Here is a 10,956-nt window from a genome sequence, read left to right on the forward strand (position 1 = left end):
CCACATACATGTTTAGTAGGGGTCTCAAGAGTTGGCAACTCAGACACCATATCATGCCTCTAAAGGCATAACAAACTGCCATAATTCAGATGGCCAAATCGTGCATGCCATAATTCTGCATCACTCATAGCACTAGTCGTAGAGACTGAGCAAGCAGCATCATGCTGCAACTTCTCAAATACATCCATCTTATACAGGCCATGAAACAACGTACTTGAGGCAATGATAGAATAACCATCATTTCTATCCTAAACTATACATCTGTCATCCACAAATTTCACCGTCAAGCCTAACAAGGCTAAGGCTGAAACTGACAGTAAGTTCTTCTTAATACCTGGCACATATAAAACTTTCGAAAGAGTAAATGCGCCCCCATTTGCAGCAGTGAGCACAACTCTACCAACTCCTATGAGAAACCATTTGCACATGTGACGGTTCGTGCACTTGGGATAGATTCCAAAGATGAGAACAAACCTTTTTGTGAAGTAATGTGCTTACTAGCACCAGTGTAAAAGTACTAAGCATCCGATTCTGCCACCACTGACATGCATACATCATGAAGAGAAGGGTCATAACTGCAATGTACAGTCCATGCCCAATCATCTTGAGCAAAACTTGCAGATTCCTTCTTCTCTGCACTTGGTGCATATGCTTCAGCCACAGCCATGCCCGATTCTTTCTTTTTCTCCTTCTCTAGCCTTTTCTTGCACTCATGTAGGTAGTGCCCTGGTTCCCTGCAATAGTGACACTTACCCTTCTTTTTAGGCTTATCACCTTCTTTCTTTGCATCCTTACCTGAGGATTCTGATTTTGGCTTATAGCCACCATGTGAAGAAGCTTTACCTTTGCTCTTCTGATTGGCAACAAAAGCTTGGTCACCAACTCGCATATTAGATTTGTTTTGCCTAGACTGCTCTTCTTGCAAGAGTGCTGAAACCAACTCATCAAATGTAAGGGCATTTGGATTTCCCTTCATCATGAGTCTAAGGGTAGAGGCAAAACTCTGATAAGAATCTGGCAATGCATTGAGAACTGTGGACACCAATGTACTATCAGGATATATCTCATCCACACTAGCAAGCTGCTCCTTAAAATCTTTGATCTTGGTCAAGAAGCTATCCATTGAGTCTTCCTCATTCATGTGCTCAGACTTCAACTGTTTGCGCAGATATGCAACACGTGCTTCATTGCGCATCTGGTATAATGCAGCAAGTGCATCCCATGCATGTTTTGAAGTCTTACATGACCAAATGTGAGGAATAATGTTTCGCTTCACAGAAAGTGCAAGCAATGCATGTGCCGGTGTATCTCTTCCATCCCATCTCGTTTGAGCAGCAGTGGGAGGTACTGGTGGTGCTTGTGGAGGAGCCACATCTGTATCAGATTCTACTTTAGATGTACTTGCAGCACCTGGTTGCACTGATAGTTGTGAAATAGGATGAGTTTTACTACCACTGACCACATTCCAAAGGCCTTTAGTAACCAGTACGTGCCTCATCATATAGGACCACAATGGGTAGTTAGTCCCATCAAGTTTGTCCTCAACAGACAACATGTTGAATACATCACTACTGCCAGCCATGACTTTCTACCAAGTGCAAAATCTTTCAACACACTGCAAGTACTTAGAATTCACTGGATGCAACCCTAGATGGTTGCCAACTGACTGAATCACCTGCAAAGTGTATGAAAAATAACACAGAGTAGAGAATAGAGTGTTATTGGCAAAAGTATGATGGTCAATGTTGTTGAAGACACTGTAGATGTTGCTGCACACCTATACAGCCCAAACACCCAAAATTGAGTAGAACCAATCCAAAATGACGCCTCCCCAGAATGTCTGCAGAAACCTTGCGGTGCCCAAAACGCGCCGGAATCGTGCCGCAGACCCCGAAAATACTGTAACTGTATACTTCGTATACAACACACTACAGTATACACGTTCTTCTCCTAAGAGGGTATCTCAATCGGAGACAAAAAAAATAGGGTCGTGAGGAGGGAGGCAGACTACTAGATCAAGTGTCAAGGAAGCTAGCTCTGATACCAATTGTTGGACTTAGGGTTAGGGTTTCAACAATGCACACACACAAGATAGAGAAGCTTGAGAGCACACAAACTCACTAGAATAGAATGAACAAATGTGTGCCAGATACAAACGATAAGTACACATCCCAAAATGAGTAGATAAGAGGGTGTACATATGCATGGGGGAAAAAACCTCCTAGTGAGAAAAAAAATGCCCCGGCGGTCCTAAGTGTGTTCACACACATCACTACCATATAATGCTACAAAACCATGTGACTAGTATACATATCATAGAAGTCCCGCAAGCATATGTACTATCAGCCCTCAGTACCTCAGGTGAACCATATAGAGATCACCAAGCGACTCCTAGATCCCATCTGAGTGCGTCTGTGGAACCCCCGTCTTGAGCATCAAGCAATGCTCGAGACCCGCACTCTGCTGCTGAACCTGAGTGAGCACTTCACATGGTAGGCTTCAACCAAGGTAAAGTTCTATCCCATGAGGTGAATTTGCTAAGTCACCCTCCTCCATACACTTTGCATCGCGCAGGATAACAAGGTGTAACTTTGCCTCTTACTTTCCTTTCAAAATCTCTACAAAACCTAATCACCTGTGTCAAACACCATTGCTTGACCATGTTGGTGTACTGTCCGCTTAGCTTTCTTAGAGTCTTTGCAATAAAAGCTCAGACCCCCACTGAAGTTGATACTTGCCAAACCTTTGAAGCCTCTCTGAAGTTGCCTTCTCACATGGCTTCTTGGAGTCAATCGCTGGTCAACCCTCGGTCAAAGTGGTCAAACTTGGTCAACCCATAGTCAAACTTGGTCAAACATGCTTGCCTTTGCATGTTCTCATGCCCAAGTTGTTCCAAACCACATGCACACCATTACCTTGACATAGTCGACCTTTCCTTACACTTTGATCCGTTTTTTGACTCTGTCAAACTCAGCTTTTTGGTCAAAACAGTGCTACTTTTTTACTTTTACCCACTTGAATGCTCATGGCTGATCTACACAAGCCTTCATTGTGCATCTTCATGTGTCTTTGGTCCATGTGAATTCTCTTTGCTTTTTCCCATGAGAAATCGATTCTCTTCTTTGGCTTCTTCCTCGTCTCTTCCCGTCATGCTTGCGTGCAGACAACCACGAGCTTTCCCCCTTGAGAAAGTTGACGTGATCCCGGCAATGAAACCATGAAACCAGCCTTCAATACCACTGATGGGTGGTAAAGAATTACTTCACCACACAAGCACTTTAAACAACTGAAACTTGAAGAGACAGAAAGGGATGGAGCTAGAGCACTCCTACACAAGACACTGCATTGGCCCCAAAACCACTGGCACCCCTTGCGGTATTTCTTTCTGTTCCAAGGTTGATCTGCCATTACAATTTCAGCCCGAACCTCCAAAGCAAAGCGCTCCCGCACACACACGCCCAAGTACCAAGAGTGATAGCTTCTCTGGCCTCCACTCAATGAATCCATGTGATGTGTTATGCCCAAACCCCACCCCAAGCCTTGCTTATATAGGTTCTGGCAACCCCCTCGCTTTAAAGCAAGTTTTACTTTTAAAAAGCGCTTTTAAAAAGTAACTTGCTTTTAAATAGCAACCGAAAAACAATTTTATTGACTTTTTATGCAAAAAGTCATCCTTGTAAAAATCTCTCAAACCACTTTGAATTTGAAGATGCTGTAAGAGACAAAGTTGCTCCTCTCAAAAATGAGCTTTTCGCGATGATGTGAACAGACCTTCATTCTAATGATCTTGAAAATTAGGGTTGCAGTTACGGTTAGGGTTTCCGCTGAGGCAAAACATGCATTGCGGTGACACAGAGTGTTGAAGTGGTGTTGCCACCTCACAAAAGAAGGCCTGGGCCGTACACAATGTGACGGGGCTCAACTGCATGACTCTATCCGAAGTTGCAGGCGAATCAAACTCAACCTGGTTAGTAGCCACGCCCCAAGGAAGTAAAAATCAGAGATCTTTCTAGGCGTGCCTAGCAAGCTTGCCTGTCAACATGTCCTGAGCTGTTTGCGTGCCGGGTGGCTACCCACAATCTTGCATACCAGGGTGGAAGCTTCCAAACATGCGACTGTCAAAGCGAGGAGCTGTAGGTCCCGGTTCTGAAAAAGATAGGCAAGGGACAGCGGCCTCTGGTCTTCGGCAATGACGGAGCGGCTGCCATGGAGTCCTCCTAGGGGTTCGAAGACCAGAAGAGGCCGAAACTTGCTGAAAAGGAAGAATGCCCGAAAGCTGAAAACCTGCCTTGAGGAAGCACTGAAGGGAAGGAAGCGAGGGGTGGTCACAAGGAGCAGGAGGGTAAGGGGAGGCTCAAACAAAGGAAAAGGAGTGGCGGAGGAGAGGCCTGCTGGAGGGATGAAGAGGCAAGGGAGCAGAGGAGCAGGGGCGGAAAGCAGGGAGAAACACCCAAACAAGGGCGCAGACGGGGCTGGAGAAAGGGCGGGTAGGGGGCAGGAAGGGAGGGGCAGCGCACGGGAGGAGGGAGAGGCGGGGGCAGGAGGCAGGAGGCAGAAGGGGGAATTGTGCAGGCGAGGAGGAGGAAGGGACGATGGGGCGGGCAGAGGGAGGGGGGGGAGGCACAGCGCGAAGGGGATAGGGCAGGGCAGAGGTAGGGGGGGCTCATAGTTTCCATGGACAGTTTTGTATCACCCCAGTGAGATAGCTATGTTTATGTTTTCTTTCTGTTTTATTTTCCATTCCATGATGAGATATGCCATGGACATTATTGTATCACTTTGGTCTCATAGGCCCATTGGGTCTTTAGTAGACGCTTAATATCTCGTTCTCTCTCTCTCTCTCTCTCTCTCTCTCTCTCTCTCGCTCTCTCTCTCTCTCATAGACCCTCTTTTGAAGATGTTAATATATCGTTCTTTCTCTCTCTCCACACACACGCGTGCGCGTGCGCACTCACATGTAGAGGACATGGATTACCTTAGCTTTTACATCTATGCGGTACCACTACTCATCATACTAATGGTTTTTCTTTAACAGGGTTTGGGCGACTTAATCCCATCCATAGCAGCTGCTATATTTCTTGATTGTGAACTGGATGGTGAGATTGTTTGGAAGGTCTGTATAACAGTTTTCACAAACAACTGCAGGGTAGGGCATTAAGGTTGTGTTCTTTGTAATCATGATTCAGTAGCCTTAAAAAGATTTTGAGCTGCCCTTGTTCTGATATACAAGGTTGGTTTCAAAAAAATTAAAAATGCTTGCTTGTGGGACGGGCAGGGAGTTGGACAGGCAAGATTGCTTCCTATCCATGAGGTGGGTGGCCTGGATGGGCCCCTGCTGTCATACAGGAACATTTTTGCAACCAGTAGTCTAAATGCAAACTTTGAAAGATTTTTGTGAGATAACTGTTTTTCTTCTCTTCGCAGATTTTGCAACAATTGCTAGAACCCTTGCCAATGCCGGGATGCTTTTCATTGCATCCCATTAATGAGCTGACACAGTTTTGCAAAGCAAGACATCTATCCTTCAATGTTCAATCAACCTTTCTATCAGGCATGTATCAAGCTAATGTGATTGTCGATCAAGAAACCATTACAAGCTTTCAGCATGAAGAGAAGCGTATTGCACGGAAATTTGCGGCTGTCAAGGTAATCATCCATTGTAGGCACAGCAGCATATGGAAGCACTTTCAACTTTTGCAAGCTCGTCCATGGAAAGAAGGGACTCCTGACTTTTATGTGGAATGCAGGCACTGCATGAGCTAAAATTATGTGAAGCCAAATGTCTATGAATGTCATATAAGGTGACTCTTCTTCTTGGCATGAACCTTGCAATGTATTCATTTGAGAATTCTCTAGATAACTCACCACTAAAAATTTTGCAGGTTCTATGCCCCCCTGGGGCTCTTCATGATGTTGGCTGTCTTGCTTATGTTTCTCTGAGGCTGTAGGCAGCAGGCTGAAACAAAATGATACACCATGGGAAGGGTTCACCACACACACTGGAAGTGGTCTCAAAAGGGAAAGCATTTTAAGCCCTTTTGGGCTCAAAAGGGAAAACATTTTAAGCCCTTTTTTGTACATCCCAGAACCCTTTTATAACATTGAAGACTATGCTTAATAGAGCCACTACCCTTGGTGTAAAGAACAATCATGAATTCAAAGAGGCCAAAGGCTTGTTCCATTTATCAAGCAAGCTTTCGGGGTAGGTGACCCTCCACACAACAGCTTCAGATGGGGAGATTCTTCATAGACATAGAGATGCCCATCCACAGACAGTGGACAGAGAGCATATGAGATTCTAGATCCAGCTTCAACACAGTTTACCCCCCCATATCTCTGTATGGGCTTTTGTATTACAGCCACATGGCTATCTTGTAAGTCTCTAGTCAAATGATCATTTCTTTGCATAGGTAGCTAGTTTGTTCTCTTTTCCATGAGCTAGCTAGTTCATTAATTTATTGTAACATTTTTTGGGTCTTGTAGACCCTTCTGGCCTTTTGTAGCTGAGACGGGACATGTTTGGGTTTGATATTCCAGGCTTACATAGTTCCTCTCACATGGGCATCATACGGATCGCGTGCCCCCATTCCACTACACTTATGATGCACTTCTGAAACCTCTCACCCGACAAGACATTAATGGACTTATCTGTGCCGACCTCTTTAGACTAGAGACCCATGGCACCTGGCTGTATTATTTGCAGCTTCTCCCAAAGATGTGGTTCTACTAGGATCATTTTTTGAGGATCACCGATGATGGTTTCGTTTAGAAGATTGGCTATCTTCATAGATACATGTCACATGCCATGAGGATTGTGATCAGCCTGATCAGAGTCTCAGAGTCTCATCACATCGCTTGAGTGGAGACCGGGGGGTGCTCCTAGAGAACAAGATCTGCCAATTCTGTTCACTAGAGGTTGAGACAGAGGAGCACTATCTTTTCAAATGCCTAGTGTATTATGAGATACAAGGGAGGTTTCGTTGCCTCTTCAAGGAGGGATTTGGCCCACTGTCTCGGGTAATGGTGTTCGCATACTAGTCATGCTTGGACATGACTGACCAGTCAGCACACATTAGCTGCCATGTGCCACCCCACCTCTCATGTGTCTCCTTAGACACAGCGATTCAAGTGCAGCGATCTGGACGCTCGTGACCCACTGGTCCGAAGAGATGCTCCACTGGATGGTTTCATATCCAAGAGATCCTCTAGAGACAGAGGAGTGCCCCTTCACAGGCAGTGGATGTGGAGAGCTCCATTGATGCCGAGAGTCCACATTGATCCCATCCCATTATATCATTTTATCAGTTCTTGTTGGTTTTTAAATGTGTTTTCGATGAATCAGTCGTTTTATTGGTATTCTGTTAGACCTCACACACACACACACACACACACACACACACAGAGACAGAGAGAGAGAGAGAGAGAGAGAGAGAGAGAGAGAGAGCTTTTTAGTTTTTCCATGGTACACACAAGTTTGGTTTTTGAAGGTACGATCCGAGCCTGTCACCATCTTTATGGGTATGAATGCTCTAAGCATGCCAGTGCACGTGTGCTTTGAATGCTCTTCTAATGGCTAGGCTTCACTCTCGAATTCACTGTTGCATTCCCTGCCTCCAAAGCATTATGTTGAACATGTGGAGCAGCATTATCAAAGCAGTTTGCTAATGATCCTCAATTATTGCTGTCTGGTGCTGATGCTGGGCCTTGCTCTTCTAGTCATGTCAAAAGTAATTACTAATACTGCTTTGCCTCTGAGATGGTTATCATGCAGCTCATTGATTTGTTACTCTATGCAGTCAGACAATGCCTCTAGCTCTGTGCATGGAAGTGTGAATTATCATGTCTTGACTAGGCTTCCCTGGGTTTCCTTGGTCTCCTTCACCCCCGCCATTGCTGATAATATTTTCCCTAATCTCAAACAAGTTAACGTTATTTACAATTAAACTTCCTCTGATTAACTTTAGTAAGTTATGTATGCTTAGGCCATTCCTATAGAAAGCTTCTCTTCATAAATCCCTTTTTGTTTTCATAATTCACCTTGTCCATTTGTGATCAATAATCAATGTACCTACACTAGGTTATTCTTAAATATATAAAAATCAATAATCAATGTACCTACACTAGGTTATTCTTAAATATATGAAAATGCAAGAGAGGGTACTGAAATACATGCCACAAGGGTTGATTCGAACCAACCTTGTACCTCTCAAAAGAGAGGCAAGGGTGCAACCATTGGCTAAAGCCCAAGTTTATTGAGATAACTTTGTGTCTATTGTAATGGGATGTGTGGGCATATGAATGCCCTTTATATTGCTAACTTGAAAAGTTTCTCTTGATGAAGGGCTTCTAGTTAGCTCAAAGACTTAGTTTGGTTACTTCACAACGGGACGTTATTTTAAGAACTTCATAGTTTGGTATCCTTAGAACTATGGTAAGGGATAAAGTGAAGCTCCATGTGATAGTTGATAGATTGAGTTTGGTATTGGTGTAGAATTTTTATCAATTGAATTATTCAAAACTCCTTTTTTTCCTTTCATATTCACACTCTTTAGTGTATATAGCTGGCTTGAAGCACACCAACATAGCACATGCTAATGAACATGATGGGCTTGTTTATCTAATCTTTCATGTGGTTATTTCTTGAATTCCAAGTATGTGATATAAGACACTTATTATGCTCTCTATAAAAACATAAAATTGAGAATAAGGGGAGTAGGGTGTTGGTACTTATTGGGAATCAATGCTCCATACTCATTTTGTAATCTTTAGGCACCTATAAGCGCAAGTTTGTATGGCATCATACTGAGGACTAGCCATGGTTTAGTAACTTGGGCGTGCAACATCTTACAAGATAGTGGTTTAGGAGGCTAGATGGTGTAGAGACAACTTAGATAAGATTTGGCACACTTCCAAAAAGGCTTAAATAAATATTTATCACATTGCTAAAAAGGCTTAGATAAAATTTGGCACATTGTCAAAATGGCTACATGCTAAAGTGGACCTTGATTCGATAATATGGTCGACACATGGGGTAGGTAGACTTCACTTTTGGATAGCTTATGGGTTCTAGATGGGACTTAAGGTGAGGAATGGTTCTTGATGGGTTGGTTCACATTGTGGGTGGTGGTACTAACTATGACCCCAAACCGATGTTGTCTAGTCATAGTTGCCCCACATATCAAGGTCTTTACAGAGATGTTACCATCCTCTTCTTCATACAATTCATCTACCATTATTGTCATATTACTTTCTAGCTTCTGTTAGTTTTTAGCCTCCATCTTATGGGTTCTTAATGGGGCTTAAGGTGAGTCCAAATGGACTAGGGAGTTGCATAAACTCTATCGTTCTTGATGGTTCGTTCAAATTGTGGATGGTGGCACTAACTATGATGCCAAACCAATGTTTTCCAGTCATAGCTGCCCCACATATCAAGGTCTTTATGGAGATGTTACCATTCTCTTCTTCATTAAGTTCATCTACCATTATTGTCATATTAATTTCTAGCTTCTATTAGTTTTAAGCCCCAATCTCAACAGCTCAAGATTAGTTATCAAAACTTCCTTTTGTAGAAGCACATGAGTGTGGGACCTCACCATCTACAATATCACATCAATGATATAGTATTTCTCTTTATATTTATTACTATGAAATTTGAGATTGGGTTTCTGTAGTGTGAAAGATCCTACTTCTCGTAAGTGTTACTTGCATATGTATCCTCTTACATGACAAGAAAGCCTTGTCTTGGTATAAAAATCTTTGGTGGTAGTTATCTAATAGTAATTTTGAATAAAGAGCATCTTCTACAAGACCCCATCCACTACCATCGACCTTGATGGAAAGCTCAATGGCTAATTATTCTCTATGGAGGTTTGATTTCATGGCTATTTTGTTCTCTTATGAGCTTTGAGATGCCATCATTAGTGTTGATGTTCAACTCCACTTATGATGGATGGAGAAGGAAATCTTGTACCACCTATTGTCAACCTTGTCCAAACTTAGAAATGAAGAGATGTAGATGCCCTTTGCCATCGTTACTAGCATGGAAGATAGTGTGATTACTATAAAGTAGGATGTCTCCTTAGCTACAAAAGCATAGACTATGTTGTAAATCTTTGAAAGTTGCGACTTCTCTCACCTTTGAGGAGTCCATCTCTTTACTTCCAAATGAGAGAATGTGGATATAGGGTCACAATGGTGGTGACAAGGCTTGGGGCTTTCTTTGCTAATGTCAAAGTGTAACGGTTCTAGCCCTTCAAATAAAAGAATAAGGTTAAATACTTTTACTATAAAAGTGTTAAAAGAACAAATAGATGCTAGAAACGACAATATGAGAAAACTAAGAAAGAATGTGGCTTAAGGAGATGTACACTATTATAATAAATGTAGCAATTTAAGATGATTATTGGATCATCCATAGTGGGGCTTCAAGGCATATGGCTTGTTACAAGAACTTGCACTTCTTCCTTCTGACACTATGTCGATAGTGGGAAATAATGCAAAGTGCTCTATAAAAGGTACATGTACTATCTTACTCATGTCTAAAGAAGTCTTTTAAATATTCTTTTGGTCCCAAAAATATTAAGATGAAACTTCTTTCTGTCTTAGCTTTCATGGATCATGACTTGTGGATTCAAGAATAAAATGTCATTATTGATGAAGATAACAAGGTCATTCAAAGAAACAACTTGTACAAGTTCTTGATGTTTGCACCAGATTTTGGTACAACAAACTTTGGCATAAGATATATGGACATCTTAGTATATAGATTCTTGACGTTTCTTTCATTTGGGTACAGCAAACTATGCACATCTTAGTATATAGACTCTCGACGTTTGTAATTGATTTGAGTACAATAAACCATGGACATTTTTGTATACAAACTCTTTAAAAAATACAAAATGGTAAGCTATAGTCAGCATTTACCACAGATTTTTATGGTTTGGATGTATGTGAAGC

The 10,956-nt window shown here is 42.4% G+C and overlaps 1 protein-coding gene across 5 annotated transcripts in view; it reads left to right on the plus strand.

The window, feature by feature from the left end:
- Window positions 1-8,151, plus strand: part of LOC147613873 (endoribonuclease Dicer homolog 1-like) — an 87,953-nt gene extending 79,802 nt beyond the window's left edge. For 2 of the 5 annotated variants that reach the window (XM_086781854.1, XM_086781857.1), the window contains exons 6-9: window positions 5,036-5,146; window positions 5,425-5,646; window positions 5,748-5,801; window positions 5,883-6,464. In XM_086781854.1, coding sequence (XP_086637980.1) covers window positions 5,036-5,146; window positions 5,425-5,646; window positions 5,748-5,789 — 375 coding nt within the window. In that variant the 3' untranslated portion in view covers window positions 5,790-5,801; window positions 5,883-6,464. Of the gene's footprint in view, window positions 1-5,035; window positions 5,312-5,424; window positions 5,647-5,747; window positions 5,802-5,882; window positions 6,465-7,487 lie in introns of those variants that run through there. The other 3 variants (XM_086781855.1, XM_086781856.1, XR_015263277.1) reach the window with 3 other exon arrangements.
- Window positions 8,152-10,956: the final 2,805 nt, after the last annotated feature.

Source organism: Cibotium barometz, chromosome 43 (assembly GCF_041138505.1).
Source record: "Cibotium barometz isolate CiBa-2024 chromosome 43, ASM4113850v1, whole genome shotgun sequence".
NCBI lineage: Eukaryota > Viridiplantae > Streptophyta > Polypodiopsida > Cyatheales > Cibotiaceae > Cibotium > Cibotium barometz.